Source organism: Dendrobates tinctorius, unplaced genomic scaffold (genome assembly GCF_039654945.1).
Source record: "Dendrobates tinctorius isolate UK_male_01 unplaced genomic scaffold, ASM3965494v1 ptg000301l, whole genome shotgun sequence".
Classification (NCBI taxonomy): Eukaryota; Metazoa; Chordata; class Amphibia; order Anura; family Dendrobatidae; genus Dendrobates; species Dendrobates tinctorius.
This window is the reverse complement of record NW_027361968.1, coordinates 823,264-851,117: the sequence shown is the minus strand read 5'-3', so window position 1 is coordinate 851,117 and position 27,854 is coordinate 823,264. Positions and strand designations below refer to the sequence as shown.

Sequence of the window (27,854 nt, the reverse complement as noted above, 5' to 3'; positions counted from 1 at the left end):
GTGGGTTTGATGGGGCCGGAAGTGCCCACACAGGAAAAACTTGTTGATTGGCTGCCCTGCAGCCAGATGTGGTAGCAGAAACCTTGTGACAGATTCGCTTTAAATAAGGAAGACCCAACCAGAAAAAAGTAGCGCAGAAGAAAGCCCATGTAGTAGGACAAAGCAGAAGACCCAGCTAGGTCAAGGCATGTCAAAGTCACAGAAAAAGAATGATGCCTACCCCAGAAAAAAACAATGAAGAAGTTCTACCTGAGTCATGTTATAAGGTAGACGCCACACCCAGGTCATAAAGTAATAGAGACGCCCGGTCCAGGTGATAAGTAAAATGCTATTAGCCGAACCAGAGGTTTCCCATTTTGGCATCTTGGCAGGAACACAATTACTTTTGCCCCAGCGGTCTGTTCATCTGACACATTGGGTTCATGGACCATGTACTTACTAGTATCGCCTACACATTGGGTTCATGGACCATGTACATACTAGTATCGCCTAAACATTGGATTTATGGACCATGTACATACGGTATCGCCTACACATTGGATTCATGGACCATATACATACTAGTATCTCCTACACATTGGACTTTTCGTTCCTTTTGTAATGATGGACAGGTGGAAGGATTTTATTGAACATTACATCCCGGCACACCGACGCATCCTTTTTAACAGTGCACACGTTTAATTCTGGAGATTTCTCTGAAGACTTTTCTTTATTGATTACATCAATCTCAACAGAGCGACAACGTCGTACACGGTGCAGCAGCGGATATCTGCTCTCATGACGAGCTCAGTCTAAGGTGCAGGAGGCGAGATGAAATTCTTATACAATAATGAGACGTAAAATGTCAAAAACATAACAATAAAAACTTCATAGAAGAAGCCAAAAGCCAACGATGTCCACCCAGTATACAGAGCGTGAATCAGCGGGACCAGGGACCACAACACCGGACTCCTTGTCTGTAGCCCAATGTTCTCCAGAACTTCACTCCATTTTCACATAAACTTCATTTATTTTATTGTTCCTTAAGTTTCAGACAAAAAAATCAAGAAAAGTAATTAGATGAATGATTAGGTGCAGTGATGTTCCGTCTTGATACACCAATATGTACACGCTGGAACTGAACTTAGGGGCGGCAGATAAAAGAAACTTCAGGTTTCTGAGTCCTCGCTGGGCTCATACTTTATCATCACAGGGGTATGAAGGATTTTCTTTACCTAAACCTTCTTCCTAAACCTCAGAGCGAGGGCAATATCACCAGATATATCTGAAGAATGCTGCAAACACATTTGTTTTAATTGTCCCCATTACAAAAATAAGCCAAGTTTTATTCTATAGAAAGGTATCATGTTCATGGGAAAACCCATTTAGTGGATGACCCTCATCATTACTAATCCTCTTACCTCTGTTTATGGAGTTTCTCATCTTCACCAGGGGCTCTACAAGTGTCTTCTCCTCCGTGGTGAACAGGAACAAGTCTAGAGCTTTCTCTTTAATAGAGGGCTGGCTGCTTAAGATCCGTGATTTCTCCTCATCACTACCATTATTTAGGTCATCGACCACCACAATCACATTTTTATCTAAAAAAATGTAAAAAAATCCACAAGGAGTCATTCATCACCTTAATATGTAATCTATAAAACCAATCAGAGCATAAAATACCTCAATGTATGGTACTAATTGATTCGTATTTGTACATTTTCATCTGAGATGATTTCTACTGCAGATGTGATCTTCACCCTGAAGACCCAAACACCGAGGAACCAAATCCAAATCTAAGACCAATACGTCAAACACTAAATAACCAAAACCAAAAATACCAAGTAAATCAGTGGAGACCCAAGTTACAAATGAAGCCTGAAATAAGAGACACTACAGACCCTTTAAAGTGGCTGTGTAATAAAAAAAAAATAAAAGTTTAGAAATAATTTCAATACTTTAATTATGTCTGGTGGCCGATCCCCTCTGGCATCAGGTAGGCAGCTCCGCTTCAACTTGTGTTCCAGGCAGGAGTGTTCTTCTTGTTTTGACACATCGTCAGGTCTGTGTGTGAAGAGGTCACGACAAAAGTATTGACCCAGAAGAGGGGGTGACTAAGCGAAGGAAATGAGCAGCCAACCAATGCCAACACACAAGGTAATGACCACCTGCCGAAGAAGGAAACTTTATGTGTTGATCACCAGAGCTAAGAAGTTACTGGCAAACCTGTGACCAGAGGGGATTGAAGAACCAACTAATGGAACTATATTAGTATTTTAATGTTTTTCCCAAATTTATGTATCATTTTTTTGGTTTGGCAACTCCTATAAGACCTCGTAAAAAGTCTGTGCCATTGTCACTTACTCATCATCGAGGACATGTAGTCCAGCTCTTCGTCATACAGAGAATCAGTGACATCTGTGATATTGATCCTCCCTCGGTTTTTGGTGTGATACAAGATTCCAAAGGTACAATTAGAGACGTCAGTCATGAACTGTTGGAAGCCTCTGTTGGAAATATAATAAGACTGGACGTTTTCTACAGAACCTCGGAAATATTCAGATTTCAGCTTCATCTTCAGCCATTCATATTCACTTTCTGAAGATCTTGAAAAGATTCCAACCTTATGGCCCTGCTAAAGTCAGAAGGACCATAGAGAAAAACGTCAACTTGAGATCCTTTATGATCACCCATGAGATTTATTATTCTTTTCTACAGGAAGAATTTGCCAATTGAGAAATCTTATTTCATGAAATCCTGCCTAAATGTGCCTAATGTGTGCATCACTTATAGAATCATATCCAATACTGTCAGCTGTATACCAAAAAAAAGAATGTGGCAGGGTTCCTCAGACTTGTTGCCAGCTAAATAAATCATTCATGTTTGGAGAGAAGCAAATCAAAATGATGCTAATTGATTCATATCGAAATTTTAGGAATTTGCTGAACCCAGTAAATGTGAAGAATTTGTGAATTGTGCAAATCAACATAAATTGGACACTAACATAGCCACTATGAAAGCCAAGGCAGGGAATGCAGCAGCTATTTTGCGGTGAATCTGAATAGAAAGATGACATAGCAGCTCACAGCTCAGCCATACAGATAGGGAGAGAAAGCCATAAAACACTGAAAAGACTTTTCAAAGAGCAGTGAAGAATGTTTAGCCATAGCCAAATATATATAGGACAATTTGACATTACTAAGGCTCTATTTGCACTAAAAAGTTTACGATGTGTTGGATACAGTTCTAGGGGACCTCAGAATGTTATACATGTCTTTTCAGGGCAATTGGAGGCTTTGCGTCACTATAGTGGTGCCACAAAATGAATTGTTGGAAATATTTGGTGAAGTCGGTGAATTCAGAGTTAAAAACATTGGCTCGTCTCTATTCATGTGAAAACTTTGTGGACTTTTTTGTTAATCTTAGCGTTTCAAAACAAGGTGAATTTTTTCCAATTTTGAATTTACGATTCAAATTTTCTAATAAAATGCAAAACCATCCTAATAATGTGGATGAAGTTATTCCTTAACATCGAGACATCTGACAACACTTAGAATATTGTCTAAGGAGCTGTGGACATTCCCTCTTCTCCTCTTGTAGACATCTCATCTAATCCCCATCAGTTTTCTCATGTGTGTCCATGTAGCAGCATTACGAAGAGTCGTCTCTTACCGTCCAGGAAGCCGAACCTGGAACAAAGGTGCAGAAAAGCTGAAATTCACAATGTGCGTTGCGTGACACCTCAACCTCTAATCTTATTCTGTGGAAGGATTTTAGACTTAGACTCACGGTACCTATTAAAATTGTCTTCATTTTCTCGATCTTCATGCTGTAAAACTTGAGATGGTCTTTATACCAGGCGATTTGTTGTTTTGAGAAATTTAGAACCGGAAAGTTGTGTTGACCGTTCATCTGCCCGGGAGGACAATTGTCTGGAGTCTTTTCACTCAGCAAAATTATAACATTTTTCAGGCCTTGAAGTCAAAGAGCAAAAGGTAATATTCAGAAAGACTCAATCTAAGCCGCAAGTCTAAACAGTAGAGACTTTGGAAATGTCTTACATTATAGGAGCACATTTATCTGATAGAGACACAGCAACTTCTGGATACGGACTGGTCACAATAGCCTGGAGGTCTAGTCTGCATCTAGGGCTTCATCTACGCTTGTGATACACAAAACTAGACAGAAAGCAAATTTACCATAATAAGAAGACAAATCCTCCACTTCTCGTGATGACTCTGAATCCCATTGGTCACTTTCAAAACAGAACATGACGCAAGAGCAGGAGGAGACGCTTTTCCTGAATTTCCAATCTTCACCAATTTTAAAGGTTTCCATCTTTTCATCACTTTTATACTCATTGAAGATTTCTGATTTCAGCACGTCCTTAATCCAGTCACATGAGTACGGAGATTTAGTCACCACCTGCGACTCGTAAGAAGTAAGAGAATCAGAACGGATATTTCATTCATCAATAGTGGATATGGATGGTAACAAGAAAAGGTTTCCAGAGTCATAATATCAATAAATCTCTGTGTGAAAAGAACATCTAAGAAAGTTCCCTCCCCTGTCTCTATTGATGACTGGTCAGACAAAGGGGCTGGTTTAGCTGTTAGCCAGCCTCCTTCACACACCACCAGTACAGGAAGCATTACTCATTACATTGCTGTAAATGTATAGCATTTTCCTTGAATGGAACAAAAGCTTAGTTCCAACTCAGGATGTACTTCCTTTGGGACACAAGAACTCTTCCACTTCTCTATCTATGTGTAAACATATGTCCCTTTTGTTATCTGACCTTCTGAAAAGACCTTGTGTGTCTTATTACCTGTACTCTGTAGGGAATATTGGCTTCAAAACGAATTTTAATTAGATTTGTCACTTCCCAACCACATGTAATTTCCTCTATGTCAACTTTGCGATTCATATTCAAGGCAGCTAAGATTGTAAGCTCTTGTTCCACTGGAAAAGAGAGAGAGGAGGTGGGAAGGGGGGAAGGGGGACCTTCACTAGTGGCTTCAGAGATCTTAATAGTTTCTATGACAATGAGTACTGGGTTTACTTTGATACAACACATGGATCTTGGAGCACCTGAGCCCAATGAAACCTCTGTTACAGACTCCCATCTATCATGGCCATTATAATATTTGGTCATCGTATGTGATACAGAGACCTTTGGCCCCTAAGGCACAAGCACTTGGCTGAGGGACCATCGATGCACCCTCTCTATCTACACTCTTGATCCTTCTGGATTAATATCTTTCCTCTAATATTAAAAAGAAGAATAATTCACCAAAGAATGCTGAAAATATAGTTGGTCCACTGGAAGGCTCATGCGAAATTTTGCTATAGAGATGACAGGAGCAACATTGCGTCCAGTGTAAAAAAATGAGATCTTGCAAGTGTGCAATGCTTTAAAAAGGAATTTACAATGATGGATCTCAAGAAGTAACGTCCCTAAACACCACACAGCACCCACCAACCTAAATAATAATAATACATAATAGACATTACCCACAAAGATGAAGCACATTTCTGCCAATTTACATATTTCCAATTATCTGAAAAATAGAGAAGAAAAGTGAAAAACATGATCGACAGCACACAAAGGGTTAATGGATGAGGACAGATCTATATACAGTAAGCACTCACCTGACATTGGGGGGTCGTCAAGCTCAAACTCTTCGTTATAACCTAGAAAAGATTGTAAAATAGAGTTACTGATCATGGTCCCTCTCATCCTGTAATTCCCCCGTAATAAAAATACAGTGGTAACATGTCGGGGACACAGCTGGTTACATCTGGGGGCTCTATAGGTGGGGTGGTGGGCAGGGGTATTATTAGTGTGCTATGGTTCCTCACTTCTACATAACATAATAAACTAATTTACTATCTATGAGTTTGAGTCGTTTCGCTGATGATTTTTCTAGTTTCCAGATAGATAAATGGCATCAAAGGTTCCTGCACCGAGAACAGCTGCAGCGTGAGTGTGAATGGTAGAAGAACGGCCTATTTTCAGCAGAGCCGTGGAGTCAGACAAGGCTGCAGCCTAAGCCCAACGCTCTTCAACATTTACATGAAAGAGCTGGCCACCGCTCTGGAATCTTCCACAGCACCAGGTCTCACACTCCATGACGCCCAGGTGAAATTCTTGCTGTATGCAGATGACCTACGGTTGCTATCATCAACAGAGACAACCTGGAAATCTTGGAGAAATTCAACTCCACATGCGCAATCCTAATCAACTCAAAGAAAACCAATATCATGGTGTTCCAGAGTAGAAAGCCAAGATCAGACCAGCTCCCTCCATTTGTGCTAAACAACTTTACACTTACAGGACAAATACACCTAACTTGGCCTGAAAACTCACCAGTCAAGGAGCTTCAAACAAGCCAGAGAGACCCTAAAGGACAAGGCCTGCAAAATCTTCTATACCATCCATAGGAAACTCTACCATCTAAAGCCACCAGTGAGGGTCTGGCTAAAAATCTTCGATGCCATAATCACCCCAATCTTCCTGTACGGCAGTGAAGTCTGGGGCCCTCACACATACCCAGACAGGTCAAAGTGGGATTCCAGCCCAACAGAAATATTCCACCTGGAATTCTGTAAGTACCTTCTCCAGGTCCATCGGAGCACCTCCAGCAGTGCTTGCTGGGCTGAGCTGGGCAGATTCCCACTGCACCTAGCAGTCCTGAAGAGGGCGCTGTCCTTCCAGTCTCACCTACAGAGTAGCAGTCCAAGCTCCCATCACCATAAAGCCATGCTACATATAGGTGGTCCCCACAAACCAGGACCCCCGGCACAGCTCACCCAAACCCAACCTGACCAAACAGTCAACCAAAACAACCTGACAAAAGCCAGAAACAGGAAGATGGTACACAAGGGGCGGGAGGGGTACGTCAGTGACTGGAAGAACGATATCAGCAGCTCACAAAAACTGACCATGTACCACAGTCTACAGAGAGACTACAGACTGGCTTCATATCTGGAGAAACTCCCAGAACCCAAAGACTGCCAGATCCTCAGCTGGCATAGACTCAGTGTCTACAGTCTGGCCACCGAGGCCGGCCGGCACAGGCAGAGCTACAAGCCCAGGGAGGAAAGACTGTGCCAACACTGTGACCAGGAGGCCCTGGAGGATGAGACCCACTTCCTGTTACACTGCACCAAATACTCAACAGTGAGGGACACTCACTTCAGAAGACTATCTGACTTCTTCCCAGAGTTCAACTCCAATGAAGGAGGAAGAGAAAACATATATCCTGCTGGGGAAAGAAGAGAAAGCAGTGGAGAGAACAGTGCAGTATGTGAGCGCAGGGGAGAGAGAAGCACAGCATGTGAGCATGGAGGAGAGATCAGATCAGTATGTGAGCATGGGGGAGAGAGCAGCACAGTATGTGAGCGCGAAGGAGAGAGCAGCACAGTATGTAAGCGTGGAGGAGAACGCAGCATAGTATGTGAGTGCGTGTCATAGGTTGTGAGAAAGACAACTATGATATGCCATGGCAGTTCAGTCCGGTAGGGAATGCAGCCTCAGTGACTGGAGGTAACCTCAATGACATCACCGCTGGTCACTAAGGCTGTGCTCGCAGCAGTTCAATCACCAGTGGATCTCAGCCTGGAAGGTCGCATCTTGGCACCGTCCAGGTTGAAAATTGTTTATCCCCCAGACATGGATTACAGCGTGGGACAGAACGACGGATAGGTGAGCGATATTGTTGTTTTTTCATTTTCGCTTTATTACAGGAGATGAGGGATTCAGTGGAATTAGGCGTTAGGTCAGTATAACTGTGTTTGTTATTTTTAAATAAAAAAGTAAAGCTGTGTTTACTCTTATTTCTAATACAGGACATCATTCTGGCTTTGTCTTTATTTACAATATCACTATAGGATTAGTAATGAATAAGTGTCTTATAGACGCCTCTCCATTACTAATCTGAGGGCTTAATGTCACCTGACAATACAAAGGTGACATCAACCCCACAAATATGAACCCCACTTGCCACCGCTACAGGGCATGTGAGAAAGAGTCGAGCAAAGTGCCAGAATTGGCACATCTAATAGATGTGCCTTTTCTGGGCGGGCTGCAGGCTGCTAATTTTAGGCTGGGGGGGGCAATATACATGCAAGGCTGGTTGTCAAAAATGGGGGGGACCCCACACCGTTTTTGTAATTATTTTTTTAAATAATTATAAAAACAGCGTTTGGACCCCTCTATTCTTGATAACCAACCCTGCTGAAGCTGACAGCTGAGGGTTGCAGCCCCCAGCTGTGAGTTTTACCTGGCTAGTTATAGTACTCTCGCTGTTATTAGTGGCAGCAGGTGTCTGATGATGGGATCAGTAGTCCTATCAGCTGACACCAGTGACTGGAGGTAAATTGTATACATCCGATCACAGCTGAGCGCTCCCACTGTGTTTTGAAAGCATGGGAACTGAGTCTCTCTGACCACCAAGGAAGATTTCACCGCCAAGCACTTGATGTTCGGGCCCCCCATTCAAGTACAGTTCTGGTACCGAAACCCAAACTTTTTGTAACTGTTCTGCCAAACCCGCTGGACCCAAACATCCAGGTGTCCGCCCATCTCTCATCCTGAACAACCCTTTAAGTCAGCAAAGTGATATCCTTGTTCTTTTAAGAATGACTACATCTGGAACACACAAGTAGCTGATTTCCTACCTACGGGTTCTGATTGTTTTGCCGATGTTTCTTCTTCATTCTTCAGATTCATCGTCTCAGATCCTTCATCTGAAACTATAATATAAAAGAAAATAGCTGTTAGCTCCTAGAATTTTCTGATTTTCTGAACTAATTCTGCTTATATAGTTGCAAAATCAATATATTAATTATTTTATTTATCTATAGTAAGATATTTTACCTGGCAGCGAAGGATCTTCTAGAACATTTTCTACAGTTCTTTCTATAATATAGAAATATATTATCTGATAAATCTTATACAAGTATATACGAGTGATTGTTCTACTCTATATTTTCTTAGTGTCTGGTAGGAGGGTAGGAGGCCTCTAGACTGACAGTTTATGTTAGAGACAGATATGGAACCATCCTCTAAAACCTTTGAGCTCTGAAAATCGTGACGGGAGCAGGACCAATCTCCTAAGACGTTCTTGTGACGACAGGGCAATTCTTCATAACTATGCCAGACATAGATTCAATAGGCCCAGAATCATAATCTGCTGTCTGAAGTGCTCACTCTACTTGTAAGTTAAAGTGATATTACTAAATGGATGAGTGACTAAGGTTTTGCATCTTAAATCAGCTTCTACAACTTACTGTCTGCTATCTTTGCAAGACAATGATAGAAGGTCATTGAACAATGATGTTTACTGGTATGTTGATTACACATTGTCCAGGCCAGCTAGTTTGCTGACTTGTGCAACAGAGGCAGAAAAACTATGCAAATAGATTACATAATAAAACAATGTGAGTTAACCTCATCACATCTTTCTTTTGACCTCTGGATGCTGGTTAAAGGACAGTTGAGAACTATACAAGGAAACTTTTTCCTCTGTTCCAAGAGACTTTACAGGATTTCAGCTCAGGGGACCACTGCCCCAGCTGAAAGAATACAGGACTTCTTCATTGATCATCACTGAAACCCCAGAGACTTCTTGAAGAATCCAGGTTGGGACAATCAGGTCACCTTGCCACATACCTCACTGCTCTCAGTTAGCTTTCTATGCTTGTCGTTACCTCCTCTCTGAGTAGAGCCACTGGTGGGAATAGTCTGCCCTGGAAGCAGCTTTAATCCTGGCGAGTCAGTAGAAGGGTGAGACTCTGTAATTTGCACCATCTTGGGTATTTGCTGAGACTGTTCTATATGCTATTGTGTGTTGTTGGTTCAATAAATTAATGCCACACTGTTTTACCCTCACCCTTTGTTATCTGAGTAGTGTTCTGCCCACGGGAAGAGAGAGGGTGTTCAGTGGTATGAGCCCTGCCTGGTCTATGCAGTCTTTCTTAAGACAGCTGGGCCAGCGGACAAGAGATGACCTACATACCCTGTATCTCTACAGTACTGATGAAGAATGTAGGTTGACAGCCCCAGTCATGGGTTATGATTGGGTCACCGAGGAGGAAACAAAAATTCTTAATAAATATAATTCTGGATTAATTATTCAACGGCTCATATGCAAAAAAATCAATCCTTAAAAGATACTTTATTGACCAATCATTAAAAAGTTTTCAAAACTTCAAAAAACAGGCAAACAAAAATAGGCTTATTGTTGATTTTCAAGATCCAGCCACAAACACTAGAGAGTCGTTCCAATGTCAGGTAGAGGGTCACAAACCTATTTGTCCCTATAGGGCCCTATATCTCTCTCCTACCTGACAGCGGAGGTTGGCACCCTCTTGATACGGAAATGGCGCCCCCGCTCCTCGGCGGCTCTCCCTAATCACCTTGTTGACTCCTATCTAAATAACATCAGCTTGGAGTACAACAGATGGCCGGGGACAAAAATATAATAGATAATAACCCCATGCCACAAACCACCAAGACAAAAATGTAAGGAATAGTAACTGGAAAAAACTCTAATTTTTGGCAGATTTGTAAACATTTGCTTTGGGAGGAAAAGGGGTCTAAATAGCCCTATTTAGTTGTCTCCCTGCCTGACAGCGGAGCTTTTACACCCTACGTTACTCTGGTGCCCCCGCTCCACGTGGGCTGACCCTTACTGACCCCTACACTTCTCACCCAGAAAGAGGAAAGAGGGTGTCAGAACATTTGGCCAAGGGAGACAGGGGTAATAACTTAGAATTATCCCTGAAAAAATCCCCCCCAAAGACAAAAAATGTTTTAATAATAATAGAAAAATGTATCTGCAAACCGATGTATACAGTGTACGGGATAATAGTGCATTAGCAAAGGCAGTTGCAAGTAAAGGGGGTAAGATATCAATCAGAACAGATACACAATCATTTAAATGTTCTTAAGCAGCATTAATGTACATTTCTCACATCACAAAGCGCTGCTATTGCCTCTAATCCCCAACAACACATTTTTCATATTGCATCATGCCCAAAACAATGAGCCATTGATCGCTCAGGCTCAAAATTGCAATGTCCCAAAAAAAAAAAAAAAAAATCAGCAAATTAACAAATATGTAAGAACTTAGCTCATGGCCACTGAAAAATCACCTCAATATACACTCACTGGCCACTTTATTAGGTACACCTGTCCAACTGTGTGTTAAGACTTAATTTCTAATCAGCCAATCACATGGCGGCAACTCAGTGCATTTAGGCATGTAGACATGGTCAAGACAATCTCCTGCAGTTCAAACCGAGCATCAGTATGGGGAAGAAAGGTGATTTGAGTGCCTTTGAACGTGGCATGATTGTTGGTGCCAGAAGGGCTGGTCTGAGAATTTCAGAAACTGCTGATCTACTGGGATTTTCACGCACAACCATCTCTAGGGTTTACAGAGAATGGTCCGAAAAAGAAAAAAAATCCAGTGAGCGGCAGTTCTGTGGCCGGAAATGCCATGTTGATGCCAGAGGTCAGAGGAGAATGGGCAGACTGGTTCGAGCTGATAGAAAGGCAACAGTGACTCAAATTGCCACCCGTTACAACCAAGGTAGGCAGAAGAGCATCTCTGAACGCACAGTGCGTCGAACTTTGAGGCAGATGGGCTACAGCAGCAGAAGACCACACCGGGTACCACTCCTCTCAGCTAAGAACAGGAAACTGAGGCTACAATTTGCACAAGCTCATCGAAATTGGACAGTAGAAGATTGGAAAAACGTTGCCTGGTCTGATGAGTCTCGATTTCTGCTGCGACATTCGGATGGTAGGGTCAGAATTTGGCGTAAACAACACGAAAGCATGGATCCATCCTGCCTTGTATCAACGGTTCAGGCTGGTGGTGGTGGTGTCATGGTGTGGGGAATTTTTTCTGGGCACTCTTTGGGCCCCTTGGTACAAATTGAGCATCGTTGCAACGCCACAGCCTACCTGAGTATTGTTGCTGACCATGTCCATCCCTTTATGACCACAATGTACCCAACATCTGATGGCTACTTTCAGCAGGATAATGCGCCATGTCATAAAGCTCGAATCATCTCAGATTGGTTTCTTGAACATGACAATGAGTTCACTGTACTCAAATGGCCTCCTCAGTCACCAGATCTCAATCCAATAGAGCATCTTTGGGATGTGGTGGAACGGGAGATTCGCATCAGGGATGTGCAGCCGACAAATCTGCGCCAACTGTGTGATGCCATCATGTCAATATGGTCCAAAATCTCTGAGGAATGCTTCCAGCACCTTGTTGAATCTCTGCCACGAAGAATTGAGGCAGTTCTGAAGGCAAAAGGGGGTCCAACCCCTTACTAGCATGGTGTACCTAATAAAGTGGCCAGTGAGTGTATATAGTAGGCGGGGTGATAGTACTTTGACAAAGGCAGTTTCAAATAAAGGGGGTAAGGTATCAATCAAAACAGATATACAACCATCTGAGTATTCTTAAACAGCATTAATAAACATTTCTCACATCACCAACCGCTGCTATTACCTCTAATCCCCCATAACAGCATATTTTCATATTGCTTCATGCCCAAAAACAATAAGCCATTGATCACCCGGCTCAAATTGCACTATCCCCAAGTATTAAATCAACAAAATTGCTTAGCTCATGGCCAATGAAAAATCGCCTCGACGCGTTTCCCTCCCGTAAAAGGAGTTCATCAGGAGGCCCATGATGTATTGCAGGTATGCAACCAGGCATGACATCTGATGCTCAGAGGGAGCCCCAGCCGGGGCTGGCTAAGCACACAAAAAACTGAATAGACCAAGACAAATCAAGAGTGAACAATAGCAGAGAACACTTAGCTTGAGAAGGCAGGAACTGAACTGGAAACTAGAACCTCAGGAGGCAGGAAAAAAATCACCAGCATGGGAAAAGGGAGTCGGCTGTCTTAAATCCAGTCTGAGACTCCAGATGTCCAATCCTCGTCATCATTATCAGGTGGCAGGTCTCTGTTAATTAGATCAGCTTCATTACCTCCTGCCACCAGCAGAGGGAGCCCGGAAAGAGAACTCACGACTCCTCTGTCAACACAGCCAGCTCCTTCACCAGAAACCAGAGGCAGACCAGAAAATGAGTTCACAACAGGGGGCAATGATGATGATATCTGAACAGTGCCTTGACAACGGCTTGTTCTGAAATGTGCATCAGGGTTGGCATCACGCCAGCAGCAGTACACCACTATTAGTATGTAATATTCTAAAACCCCTGTTTCCTTTTCCCATGTGGTATACATAGATTTATACATATCTATGTTAGTTATCTAACTAACCCATTGGGATATACAGTTTTTCTATACTTAACCCCTTAATGTTCAATGACGGACGCAGTCCGTCATTAGACATATCCCTGCTTTGATGAGGGCTCCGCCGCTGAGCCCGCATCAAAGCCAGGACATGTAAGCTGTTATGAACAGCTGACATGTGCCCGCAATAGGAGCGAGCAGAATCGCTGTCCACCCGTGCCTGTTAACTAGTTAAACCTCGCTGTCAAAGCTGACAGCGGGCATTTAAATAGCATTTCCGGCCGCCGGGCCGGAAATGACCTCATCGCCGACCCCCGTCATGTGATCGGGGGTCGGCGTCATGTTGCCTGGACAACCAGAGGTCTCTATGAGACTTCTATGGTTGTTCCAGGCATATAGAATCATAGAATCATAGAATCATAGAATCGTAGAGTTGGAAGGGACCTCCTGGGCCATCTGGTCCAACCCCCTGCTCAAAGCAGAATTCGCTAAATCATCCCAGTCAGATGTCTGTCCAGCCTCTGTTTGAAGACTTCCATTGAAGGAGAACTCACCACTTCTCGTGGCAGCCTGTTCCACTCATTGATCACTCTAACTGTCAAAAAGTTTTTTCTAATATCTAATCTGTGTCTCCTCCCATTCAGTTTCATCCCATTGCTTCTAGTCTTTCCTTGTGCAAATGAGAATAAAGTTGATCCTTCTACAGTGTGACAGCCCTTTAGATATTTGTAGACAGCTATTAAGTCTCCTCTCAGTCTTCTCTTTTGCAAACTAAACATTCCCAAATCCTGCAACCTTTCCTCATAAGACAGGGTTTGCAGACCGGTCACCATTCTGGTCGCTCTTTTCTGAACTTGCTCCAGTTTGTTGATGTCTTTTTTAAAATGTGGTGCCCAAAACTGGACACAATATTCCAGATGAGGTCTGACCAAAGAGGAGTAGAGGGAAATAATGACTTCACGTGATCTAGACTGTATGCTTCTGTTAATACATCCTAGAATTGCATTTGCCTTTTTTGCTGCTGCATCACACTGTTGACTCATATTCAGTCTGTGATCTATTAGTATACCCAAGGCTTTTTCACATGTGCTGTCACTTAGCCCTATTCCTCCCATTCTATATATGCTTTTTTCATTTTTATTGCCCAGATGTAGTACTTTGCATTTCTCCCTGTTAAAAACCATTCTGTTAGTTGCTGCCCACTTCTCCAGTTTATTTATATCTTTTTGAATCCTCTCTCTCTTCTCTAGTATTAGCTATCCCTCCTAGCTTTGTGTCATCAGCAAATTTAATCAGTTTACCCTCAATTCCTTCATCTAAATCGTTGATAAAGATGTTGAACAATACAGGGCCCAGGACAGAGCCCTGTGGTACCCCACTTGAGACATTCTTCCAACTGGATGTGCAGCCATTTACGACCACTCTTTGGGTCCGATCACTAAGCCAGTTATGAATCCACCTAACAGATGCCTTGTCCATTCCATACTTAGTCATTTTTTCAATAAGGATTGTATGAGAGACTTTGTCAAATGCTTTGCTGAAGTCAAGATATACTATATCTACAGCATTTCCTTGATCCACCCAATCAGTGATACCGTAATAGAAGGAAATTAAGTTAGTCTGACATGACTTATTAGTTACAAACCCATGCTGACTCTGTTTAATCACTTCATTCTTATCCAGGTATTGACATACATGTTGTTTAATAATTTGTTCAAAGATCTTCAATGGGATAGAAGTCAGACTCACTGGCCTATAGTTGCCTGGGTCCACCTTCTTCCCCGTTTTGAAGATAGGAACAACATTTGCTCTTCTCCAGTCTTCTGGCACTTCTCCTGTTCTCCAAGAATTTTCAAAGATTATGGAGAGGGGTTCAAAAATTTCTTCTGCTATCTCCTTCAGTACTGTGGGGTGTAATTCATCTAGACCTGGAGACTTGAATTCATTTAGGTTAGCTAAGTGTTTCCTCACTATCTTTCTGTTTATAGATATCCTGGATTCTTCTATTCCCTTAATAGGACAGTGAATAACAGTCCCGGTGTTTGGCGCTGAAAGCACAGGAGTAAATTTGCTACATATGGGCGATCTGCTCATCGCTCATATGTAGCAGAGCCGATCGGGTTGCGCATGCTTCTAGCTTCCTATGGAGGCTATTGAAGCATGCCAAAAGTAAAAAAAAAAATGTTTAAAAATAAAAAAAAATTAAAAAAAACTAAAATTTATTTCCTTTGTGTGTATTGGAACAACACAATAAAAAATACATAGAAAAAAGGCAAATTGGACATCTCTCTGGATGTGGACGACAAAGAAGAATTGATGAAAGGTTGTACCGTGGGATAGTCCGGATGGTGGATAAGCAGTCTCAATCAAGGTCCAAAGAAATTCAAGCTGAGCCTGCAGAATCAGGGTGCATCAGTGTCAGCGCAAACTATCTGTTCACATGTGAATGAAATGAAACGCTATGGCAGGAGACCCAGGAGGACCCACTGCTGACACAGAAACATAATAAATAATAATAATCTTTATATAGCGCTAACATATTCCGCAGCACTTTACAGTTTGCACACATTATCATCACTGTCCCCGATGAGGCTCACAATCTAAATTCCCTATCAGTATGTCTTTGGAATGTGGGAGGAAACCGGAGAACCCGGAGTAAGCACAGAGAACAGCAAGAGGAGAAGAGAACTATCTGAAGACTTGAGAACCAAAATTGTTAAGCGATATCAACAATATTAAGGTTACAAGTCCATCTCCAGAGAAGAGTCACTATACCCCAAATTACTGACAATTTTTTATTAAAAAAAAAAAAATGTTTTTATTCAATTAGTGTGAATCACTACAAATGTCTGGTGCTAGCTTTCACAATACATAGAAAAGGCTTAAATGATCCCAGGTGAGGCCATATGAGCTTTCCCATAATGCCTTGCAACTGTGACATGGTATAGTGCAGCAAGTCAGAAAGGACTGTCAGAGCCTGTAGAAAAGCCAAAGCTGGGAATGCAGCTGCCATTTTTATGATGAGTCTGGATAGTGAATGGACATTACAGCTCAAACCTCAGCAGTAAGGTAGAAAGTTATAAAACACTGAAGAAACTCTACAGATGGTGTGTGATAGCACAGCAGTGAGAGTCATATATATACACTCACTGGCCACTTTATTAGGTACACCTGTCCAACTGTGTGTTAAGACTTAATTTCTAATCAGCCAATCACATGGAGGCAAATCAGTTCATTTAGGCATGTAGACATGGTAAAGACAATCTCCTGCAGTTCAAACGGAGCATCAGTTTGGGGAAGAAAGGTGATTTGAGTGCCTTTGAACGTGGCATGATTGTTGGTGCCAGAAGGGCTGGTCTGAGAATTTCAGAAACTGCTGATCTACTGGGATTTTCACGCACAACCATCTCTAGGGTTTACAGAGAATGGTCCGAAAAAGAAAAAAAATCCAGTGAGCGGCAGTTCTGTGGCCGGAAATGCCTTGTTGATGCCAGAGGTCAGAGGAGAATGGGCATACTGGTTCGAGCTGATAGAAAGGCAACAGTGACTCAAATTGCCACCCGTTACAACCAAGGTAGGCAGAAGAGCATCTCTGAACGCACAGTGCGTCGAACTTTGAGGCAGATGGGCTACAGCAGCAGACCACACTGGGTACCACTCCTCTCAGCTAAGAACAGGAAACTGAGGCTACAATTTGCACAAGCTCATCGAAATTGGACAGTAGAAGATTGGAAAAACGTTGCCTGGTCTGATGAGTCTCGATTTCTGCTGCGACATTCGGATGGTAGGGTCAGAATTTGGCGTAAACAACATGAAAGCATGGATCCATCCTGCCTTGTATCAACGGTTCAGGCTGGTGGTGGTGGTGTCATGGTGTGGGGAATTTTTTCTTGGCACTCTTTGGGCCCCTTGGTACCAATTGAGCATCGTTGCAACGCCACAGCCTACCTGAGTATTGTTGCTGACCATGTCCATCCCTTTATGACCACAATGTACCCAACATCTGATGGCTACTTTCAGCAGGATAATGCGCCATGTCATAAAGCTCGAATCATCTCAGATTGGTTTCTTGACCATGACAATGAGTTCACTGTACTCAAATGGCCTCCTCAGTCACCAGATCTCAATCCAATAGAGCATCTTTGGGATGTGGTGGAACGGGAGATTCGCATCAGGGATGTGCAGCCGACAAATCTGCGCCAACTGTGTGATGCCATCATGTCAATATGGTCCAAAATCTCTGAGGAATGCTTCCAGCACCTTGTTGAATCTCTGCCACGAAGAATTGAGGCAGTTCTGAAGGCAAAAGGGGGTCCAACCCGTTACTAGCATGGTGTACCTAATAAAGTGGCCAGTGAGTGTATGTTTGCAAGCTGGAAAGGGTTTGTATACAGTCCTAGGAGACCGTAGAGTGTTACACTTTCCTTTCCAGGGCATATGGTGCATCTTCGATTCACAGTAAATAAAGTTTCAGGGAACAATGTGTCAAAGCTGACAAACTCACATTTTAAAAGATGCCTTCATTTCTACTGATAATGTAAGAATGCCATACTCTTCCTGCCCTCCATGAAAGGCACCGACATTGAGCTAGTGACTAGTGATGAGCGAGTATACTCGCTGCTCGGAATTCTCCATATGTATTCAGGCTGTCTAGCAGCTGGTGCGCCCCACAGGGCCTTAGGTTACTTGGTACCGGGCTGGTCAGGTTCTTTAAAGGGGATGTCACGGTGGCAGTGACCCAGTCCATGGCCCTGGGCGTCCAGTAAGAAATAGAGAATAGTTATGTGGTGCTTGGTCGTGACGCCACCCGTGGTGTTCGGCAATGGGCAGCCGATGCTGCTGTTTTGGTCCACTGGGGCTGATGGTGACGCAGCAAAGATGGTTCAGCTTCCCACGGGTAGAGCAGGGCCCTAGGGCAAATATATTTGATTGTTCAGATGATGGTGAACGTTGGGGTGCAGAGAATAAATGAAGGACACTGAGAGGTGCAGTTTTCTTTACCTTTCACTTGAAAGTAGATGCAATCTGGGGTACCAATTACAAATGACAGATGGAGTCCGGCTTGCCTAGAGGCATTCAGGGGATCCACCCTGCCAGGTGGGATTGGGGACCTTCTTTCTGCGCTGTTTTCGGGTCCCTGCTGTTTGTAGCTAAGCTGCGGCCCTCTCCTGCGTGATGATTGCTAACCTGTATGTCAGACAGCGTGAGTCTATATCACGGGCACCGTCCTGCTCACTGTCAGCCCCGGCCTCTTGGTCTGCTGCCGTGCCTTCAGGTGTTCAGTGTGGCCAAGGAACTTGCAGTCCCCTGCACTCGAGATTCAGCTGTCAGGGCATACAGCTCCTGCCCAGCCAAGGACTCTGGCGTCCCTTTTTATCTGCACTCCGCTCTGGGGTCAGCTATACACAATTTTAGTTCCCCCGAGCCCTTGTCTCTGCTCCTGTCCCATCCCTCTCTACAGACCAACTCCAACTGTCTTGTCATGAGCTCCAATTGCTCTCGTTTCCATGACAACTCTCTAGTTTACTCTCTCAGCTGTCATTTTACTGACTCAATAACCCCACCTGCTGGCCAGAATTTATAAGGAACCTCCCCTTTCTGGCCTGCAGCAGGAATTGTCATGTACACTGTGTTACCTGGCATTTGGACCCCCCCTCCTGCCTCCAGGCATGACATCACCCCTTAGAAGAAGGCAATGTCACTATGGCAACCGGACTCTGGGGTGCCACACAGCCGCAAATCACGCCAAAATACTCGGTTGACAACCGAGCATGCTCGGGAAAACCCGAGAAATGAGTATACTCGCTCATCACTACTGGTGACCATTAGATCTGGACCAAGGACCAATGGAAGACCATTTCTTCTCATGAATTACATTTTCCATCATGTTGAGAACCAGTAAGAAATGTGGATGCAACGTGAACATGTGGGTGACACACAGCAAGTAACATCTGGGGGCTCAGAAGACAAGGAAGGGGCACGGTCACTATGCTCCTCCTAAAGACCAGCATCAATTCCCTGCGTTTCGGTCATTCCTCTATTCTGTGTGAGATTACTAGCTCTAGAAATCTAGCGCCTCAGATTGGATATAGCAATCCTAAAAGTCAGTATTGACCATTTAACGAGTCTTGACACGCAGCTTACAATAAGAAGCCAAACCAAACACTCCAGTTCTGAAATGTGTTTCGGGTGTTCGTCCCTCCTCAGCGCAAAGCAGGAGGTCTGATTTGTCGTTATAAGAGGCCTCTGATAGGGATCTAAGGAGGAACATTTCTGCTTTTGGAGAGTGCTTTGCACTGATGAGGGGCAAACATCATGAAACGTGTCTGCAAATGGAGTTTCCAGTTTGGCTTTCATCCTAAGTCATATGGGAAGATGACACCTTGGCGCTCTCCACAAGGAGAACATTTCCCCTTAGCGCTCTTCTGTGTCTCACATATGTAACCCATGTCTTACCTGAGAGTTTTAGTTGTTTTGCTGATGATTCTTCTTCACTCTTTGAATTTATCATCTCAGATCCTTCACCCCAAACTAAGACATAAAAGATGGAGTTGAGCTGCTGAGAATTATCTGGGTGACGAGATTTCTGCTCTGAAGCTCATAAATCCGAAGCCAAAAAAGTCCAAAGCATCAAATATCAGAGGAGCAATCTGTGATCTCAACTCTCTATAGATACAGGATCCCACTCTATACAGTTATAGGATCCCGCTCTATAGTTATAGGATCCCTCTCTATATAGCTATAGGATCCCTCTACATAGTTATAGGATCCTCTATATATAGTTATAGGATCCTCTCTATATAGTTATAGGATCCCTCTATATAGTTATTGTCACGTCGCCGTCTGACTCGGGGCCTGCTGTTCCTACCTTGGCAACTGGGAGGCGCCTTGGTTCGCCCCCGAGTGATGGCGGCTACAGAGAAGGGGCTCCTGCGCAGGCATCTGGTGGACGCAGGCACCGCTCCTCTGTCAGTCATGAAGGGGTTGGTGCATCACCATCTGGACTAGTCCTGGGGACGATCCTAATGACATCATCAGTTCGTGAAACTGTGAGGGATGACCTGATCCCTCAAATACCTTGGGACTGGTTTTGCAAGCCGCCGGATATATTCTTGGTTCCCCTGTGTGCTATGGTGTGATTTGCTATTGTTTGACTCTGACCTCAGCCTGGATTTCTGACCCCTCTACTGCCTGACGATTTTGTACCTCTGCTACTCTCCTGGTTTGTGACCTTGGCCTGGATATTCGACTCTGCTACTGCCTGCCATTTTTGTACCGTTGCCACTCTCCCGTTTTTGTGACCTTGGCCTGGACTGTTTACTCTGCCACTGCCTGCCGATTCGGTACCTCCGCTGCTCTCCCGATTTCTGTCTACGTTTTTGGTTCCCTGCCTTTTTTTACTTGGCGACCGTCCTGCTCTGGTCCACTGCTCCTCTAGACAGCCACCCCCTGGGCCTTGCTACAATTCCAGATCCCTGTATAGGGGTTAAGGGTCTCGGGGCTTCTCGGGGTGCTGTCCCTATTGCAGCCCAGATTCGCGGACGGACGTCACATTATATCCGGCCGCAAAAAAAAACAAACTGCTTCTTGTGTATATATCCAACATATACAAAAGCAGTCCCCCTGAACTTTTTTTTTTTTTTTCTCTCCCTTCTTCTCCTGCCTGAGCTGATTGTTGGCCTAAACACCTGTTACTTGCTTCAGTGCACAGCTTGGAGGATCACTCCCATCTTCCTGCACAAGCATGCTGCACTCTGGAGACTTCAGGAAGAAAGCTGAACGCCAGAGATCCACACTCCTGCGACATTGGCCCCTGGGCAGCTCTGGCCAGGGTTGCCCAGGGGCTCAGGTACTGCCTGCAGATGCGGCCAAAGTTTTATTGCCCATCTCTGTTTCATTTGGTCAGAAATCTCTGTGTTTAAAAGCTTATGTGGATAGTGGATCTGAAGGAAATTTTATGGATTCTTTGGCTGCTAGGAATCTTGGTGTACCGCTGCTAAGACTTAATGCCCCTATTAAAACCACGGCTATTAATGGCACGTCTATTATTCAGGAGGGGGTTAAATTTGTTACGGCCAAAATTGCTATGTCTGTGGGAACATTACATACTGAACTTATGTCATTTTTTTGTGATGGATAATTTATCTGCTGCAGTTATTTTGGGGATGCCGTGGTTACGCCAGCACAATCCTGTAATTGACTGGCACCTGGGTGATGTGCGCTGGAGTTCGCAGTGTCAGGATAACTGAATATCATTAGCAGTAAACCAAGTTAAGGTTAAAAGCCCCCTCATACCGTTTGCTTTCAGGGACTATGAGGATGTTTTTTCTGTTGTAGAATCTGAGAAGTTACCCCCACAAAGGAAGTATGATTGCCCTATAGATCTGATTCCGGATGCCCGTCTCCCAAAAGGGAGAATATTTAATCTCTCCGGTCCAGAGCATCAGGCCATGAATGACTATATAGCCCATCCATTTCACCAGTTGGGGCAGGGTTCTTCTTTGTGGAGAAGAAAGATGGTGGTCTCAGACCCTGCATTGATTACCGGGAATTAAACGCAATCACTATAAAGAACCAGTATCCGCTTCCACTCATCCCTGATCTTTTTAATCAGCTAATGGGAGCCCGTTGGTTTACAAAACTTGACCTCCGGGGGGCATATAATCTGGTCCGCATAAGAGAGGAGGATGAGTGGAAAACCGTGTTTAATACACCCCTTGGCCACTTTGAGTACCTTGTAATGCCGTTCGGACTCAGTAACGCACCTGCCGTGTTTCAAAACTTCGTTAATGATATTTTCTGAGACACTTGTGGGGTGTATGTCGTCGTGTATTTAGTTGATATTTTGATTTACTCTGCTGAACCTGTGACACACGCTCAACACGTCTGTTCTGTGCTACAAAGACTACGTGAACACTCCTTGTTTGCTAAACTAGAGAAATGTGGGGTTTTTTTGCTGAGGAGGTACAGTTTTTAGGGTACATGGTCTCAGGCAAAGGGTTCCACATGGATCCTGCCAAGATTCAACCTATTAAAGCTTGGGTACAACCCAGATCGCTAAAAGCGCTGCAGTGATTTTTAGGGTTTGCTAATTATTACCGCAAGTTTATTAGAGGTTTCTCAGAGATTGCCAAGCCACTCACGGATCTGACCCGGAAAGGGGCAGACTTGACCAATTGGAACCCTGAGGCAATTCAGGCATTTTCTACGCTAAAGGAGTGCTTTGTGGCCAACCCAGTTTTGGTTCAGCCTGATCTGGACCGCCCATTTATTGTAGAAGTAGATGCCTCTGAAGTCGGAGTGGGAGCAGTGCTATCGCAAGGCACTGCATCCCTCACTCAGCTTCGTCCATGTGCTTTTTTTCCCGCAAATTCTCTGCCACTGAGAAAAACTATGATATACGTAATCGGGAACTATTGGCAATTAAATGGGCCTTCGAGGAATGGCGCCACTTCATCGAGGGCGCCAAACATATGATCACTGTAATTACTGATCACAAGAACCTGACCTACCTGGAGTCAGCTAAAAGACTAAATCCTAGACAAGCAAGGTGGGCCTTGTTCTTCTCTAGGTTTAATTTCATAATCACCTTCCGCCCTGGTACTAAAAATGTGAGGGCCGATGCCCTCTCTCGCAGTTTTGCCCCTCACAAGCCGAGGACTGTAAACCAGTCCCGATATTGGCCAATGGGATTGTTGTGTCTGCAGTGTCTTTGGACCTTCTGGAGGAGATCTGTAGGTCCCCAGAACAAGCTCCTGACACTACGCCCCCCAAAAAATTATTCGTTCCAGCTATGATTCGCCTACAAATTCTTAAAGAATAGCATGACTCTGTTCTGGCAAGCCATCCTGGTCTAAATAATACCACCAGACTGGTAACTAGGAATTTTTGGTGACCGACGGTGGTTAAGGACTGTAAAGACTGTTTTAGCGTGTGAAGTCTGTGCCCGCGCCAAGTCCCCCCATAATCGCCCTGCCGGCTGGCTCCAGTCCTTGCCCACCCCTGAGAGTCCATGGACCCACATCTCCATGGACTTCATTACGGACCTGCCATCCTCAGATGGGAAAACGTGTATCTGGGTGGTGGTGGACAGGTTCAGCAAACAGTGTCATTTTGTCCCCCTGTCGGGGTTACCTAACTCCGAAACTTTGAGTAAACTGTTCATTGTGCATGTTGTACGTCTGCACGGTGCTCCGGTCAATATTGTGTCCGACAGGGGTACCCAGTTCATTTCAAAGTTCTGGAGGGCGTTCTGCAAACGCATTGGTATTGAGTTGTCCTTCTCCTCGGCCTACCACCCCGAAACCAATGGTCAAACTGAGCGTACCAACCAGGCTCTGGAGCAATACCTTCTCTGTTATGTGTCAAAACATCAGTCCGACTGGGTGGAACATCTGCCATTAGTTGGGTTTGCCCTAAATAATCGGTACCAGGACTCCATTAAAACTACCCCCTTTTTCTGCAACCATGGACTGCATCCGCGCTTTGGTTCATTCTCGGCCAGGATGTCGGAGCTCCCTGGGGTAGAGAAAAATATACATCGCTTAAAAACGATTTGGTCTGAGGTAAACTCGAACTTGAAAGGGGCCCAGGTTAGACAGGCTTCGGCTGCGAACAGACGGCGATCTAAGGGGCCGCACCTGGGAGTTGGAGACAAGGTCTGGCTCTCCACCAAAAACATCAAGCTTAAAGTGCCGTCTGCCAAACTGGGTCCCAGATTTATTGGTCCATACGAAATTATAGAGGTGATTAACCCGGTAGCCTTCCGTTTAAAACTCCCTCAGTCATTCAAATTGCCCAACGTGTTCCATAAATCTCTCCTCAAGCTGTATCGCTCCCCAATTCATCCTGTCCAGTCCCCTCCTCCTTCTGTTTCGGTCAGGGGTACCTTGGAGTATGAAGTCCAGGGTGTCCTTGACTCCCGCCTTGTGAGTGGGTCCGTACAGTATCTTGTACACTAGAAGGGCTACGGACCGGAGGAGAGGTCCTGGGTCCCCGTGGGGAACATCCATGCCAAAGCATTAATTAGAATAATTGAAACTGCAAGGAAAAAAGCGCAATAGGGTCTTATCTGAGAAAACCAAGATTTCAAACAATAATTTATACTCACCGTATATAGGAGAGTAACAGACATAAAGAAACGCGGTCAGCTTGCTGCACATCCAAATGACCACGCTGTGGCCATAAATCTTCAGATTCACTAGTAGGATTTTTTATGGATTAAAACGTGCGCTGCCAGACCATCACTCCTCACAAATTGTGTGCTTAATATATTTATTTCCCAACGCGTTTCGAGGTCATAAAACCTCTTCCTCAGGGGATGACATGTACAGGCAGGTAAAGACATTGCCGGTTTTATACATACACAGTTCAAATATTGGCGCCAAGAGTCACATGTTGGGAAGGGGATAAAGGTCAGAGGTCATCAGTGTAAATGTTTAAAAACTTAGTACATCCGACAAAATTAATTCATTTGGTGTGTTTTCAGGTAAATGATTGAGAAGAAAAAGAGAGAGTGAAGAAAAATAAAGGAGAAATAAAACATAAAAGAATGAAGAAAGCGCTAAACGAACCCGCAGAAAAGGTCGGATGTACTAAGTTTTTAAACATTTACACTGATGACCTCTGACCTTTATCCCCTTCCCAACATGTGACTCTTGGTGCCAATATTTGAACTGTGTATGTATAAAACCGGCAATGTCTTTACCTGCCTGTACATGTCATCCCCTGAGGAAGAGGTTTTATGACCTCGAAACGCGTTGGGAAATAAATATATTAAGCACACAATTTGTGAGGAGTGATGGTCTGGCAGCGCACGTTTTAATCCATAAAAAATCCTACTAGTGAATCTAAAGCATTAATTAGGAGATTTCATCTCCTTCGCCCTGACAAACCGAGTTTTGAGGGTCCGGAGGCCCCTCTTAGAGGGGGGGTACTGTCACGTCGCCGTCAGACTCGGGGCCTGCTGTCCCGGCCTCGGGCACTAGGAGGCGCCGGACTGTCACGTCGCTGTCAGACTCGGGGCCTGCTGTCCCGGCCTCGGGCACTAGGAGGCCCCGGACTGTCACGTCGCCGTCTGACTAGGGGCCTGCTGTTCCTACCTCAGCCACTGGGAGGTGCCGTGGTTCGCCCCCGAGTGATGGCGGCGACAGAGAAGGGGCTCCTGCGCAGGCATCTGGTGGACGCAGGCTCCGCTCCTCTGTCAGTCATGAAGAGGTTGGTGCATCACCATCCGGCCTGGACCTGGGGGCGGTCCTGATGACATCATCAGTCCAGGAACCTGTGAGGGATGACCTGATCCCTCAAACACCTTGGGACTGGTCTTGCCAGCCGCCAGATATATTCTTGGTTCCCCTGTGTGCTACGGTGTGATTTGCTATTGTTTGACTCTGACCTCAGCCTGGATTTCTGACCCCTCTACTGCCTGACGATTTTGTACCTCTGCTACTCTCCTGGTTTGTGTCCTTGGCCTGGATATTCGACTCTGCTACTGCCTGTCGTTTTTGTACCGTTGCTACTCTCTCATTTTTGTGACCTTGGCCTGGACTGTTTACCGTGGCGCCCCTGAGGCTCAGTTGCCACAGAGGTACTGCACCTCCTCCTGAGGTGTGGTGCCCCAGCATCCAGGTAAGTTGGAGGCTTCTGACCACGCTCCAACACTCGCACCCCACACAACAGAGTAGTACAGCAAAGCTACATTGCGGCTCCTTGCTTAGAGTGTAGCAGAGCACCTTTGGTGGCTCCCTGCTTGGAACACGAAACGTGCTGGGAGGCAGATGGTGTTGAGAATACATAAAAGAGCGGGAAGGTTTAGAATTTCAGTCAGTCAGTCAGTAGGTGAGTCTGAGAGAGGAAGCCACACAGAGAGGAGTGAGGAAAGGAGTGAGGAAAGGAGATCCCTGAGAGAGGGATGGAGGAAGGAGGTGCTGCAGCAGACCTCAGTGACCTGGGTCTGCTGGCACGGGAAAGGAAAGATGGAGAAAGACATTGAACTGAAACCTGATCTTCCATAAGAGAGAGAGATTAGAATGGAATGAAGGAGTGAAAGGGAACACAGAGGATGTGGGTTAGGAGAGAACCCTGCCTAGAAGTTCTAAGCGCAAGGCCGGGGCCTGGTCCCCGAGGTTGTATGGATGCTAATGGTCCTGCAGCAGACACCGGTGGAGTAGTGGGCTGTAAATGCACTACTCCCATCTACGACTCGGGGGCACAACAGCAACTTGGATAGTGAGCCGGGACTCAGGAGTAGGGAGTCCCTGAAGCAGGCTACAGCTGTCTGCCGTACAAGTAGAGTTCTTGGGAACATCGCTAAGGAGGAACTCCAGTGTAACTCAGTACTAGGAGATCTTCACACTTAAAGGCGCTATAGAGGAGACGTTCAGAAAGGCACATGTTGGCGGAGTGTTGGAAGGGAGCATTCCATCTTGCCTGGAGGTTGACTGAGTCCCTGACCTGGAGGACACGGCATGGAAGCGGGCACTACAGACTGTGAGTAAAGCTTTGGAACTAGATGCCCGGGTGTCCTCCATTCAATCTTGCGCCAGCGCACCCAGCACCGCTACATCTGGGTACCAGTTTCTACACCGATTGTGCCTCTCCTCTAATTCCACATCTACACTGTCCTGGGACTACAGCTCCACCTGTGGGGAGCTTCACCATCTTGGCTGCAACACACCACCAGCCCCAGAGGATCTGCAAGCAGCGTCGGCTTAACACCTCACTTGCCGAACACCACAGGTGGCGTCACAAACTATTCCATTAACTACATTCCACCATTTCAATTCCCCCATTACTTGGGCGCCCAGGGCCACGGACCGGGTCACCGCTGCTGTGACACATCCCGCTGACACCAGCCCAGTACCGAGTACCCCACGGCCCTGGGAGGGCGACCCATTACTCTGCCACTGCCTGCCGATTCGGTACCTCCGCTGCTCTCCCGATTTCTGTCTACGTTTTTGATTCCCTGCCTTTTTTCCTTGGCGACCGTCCTGCTCTGGCCCACTGCTCCTCTAGACAGCCACCCCCTGGGCCTTGCTACAATTCCAGATCCCTGTATAGGGGTTAAGGGTCTCGGGGTTTCTCAGGGTGCTGTCCCTATTGCAGCCCAGATTTGCAGATGGACGTCACAGTTATAGGATCTCTCTATATAGTTATAGGATCCCTCTCTATATATATTTATAAGATCCCTCTCTATATAGTTATAGGATCCTCTATATTTAGTTATAAGATCCCTCTATATAGTTATAGGATCCCTCTCTATATAGTTCTAGGATCCTTCTCTATAGTTATAAGATCCCTCTATATAGTTATAGGATCCCTCTATATATAGTTATTTATGATTACTATATAGTTATAGGATTCCTCTCTATAGAATTATAGGATCCCTCTCTATGTAGTTATAGGATCCCGCTATATATAGTTATATGATAGTTTTCTATATAGTTTTGGGATTTCTTACCTCTTGTTATCGCTCTTCTTTCCATTGTCATCTGCTTTTTGCAGTTTGTTTTTCTCTTCTGTCTTTACTTTCAGTTTTGCTTTTAATTATCAAAGTTGCACAAGTCACAGTCACAGTGTGCGGCAGG

The 27,854-nt window shown here is 44.8% G+C and overlaps 1 protein-coding gene across 3 annotated transcripts; it reads right to left on the bottom strand.

Moving 5' to 3' along the window:
- Positions 1-690: 690 nt before the first annotated feature.
- On the bottom strand, positions 691-27,854 carry LOC141073441 (uncharacterized). Of its 3 annotated transcripts, XM_073560655.1 has the most exons (12): positions 27,728-27,854; positions 19,726-19,800; positions 8,858-8,899; positions 8,659-8,733; positions 5,629-5,670; positions 5,491-5,537; positions 4,176-4,401; positions 3,771-3,950; positions 3,649-3,665; positions 2,341-2,611; positions 1,401-1,577; positions 691-1,021 (listed from the first exon to the last, which is right to left on the bottom strand). In XM_073560655.1, exons 1-12 carry the CDS (start codon positions 27,756-27,758, stop codon positions 1,008-1,010), a joined length of 1,197 nt encoding a protein of 398 aa, XP_073416756.1. In that variant the 5' UTR covers positions 27,759-27,854; the 3' UTR covers positions 691-1,007. The 3 variants fall into 3 exon arrangements, with proteins under 3 accessions (XP_073416756.1, XP_073416757.1, XP_073416758.1); XM_073560656.1 differs by lacking the exon at positions 19,726-19,800; XM_073560657.1 differs by lacking the exons at positions 8,858-8,899; positions 19,726-19,800 and having other exon boundaries at positions 27,728-27,851.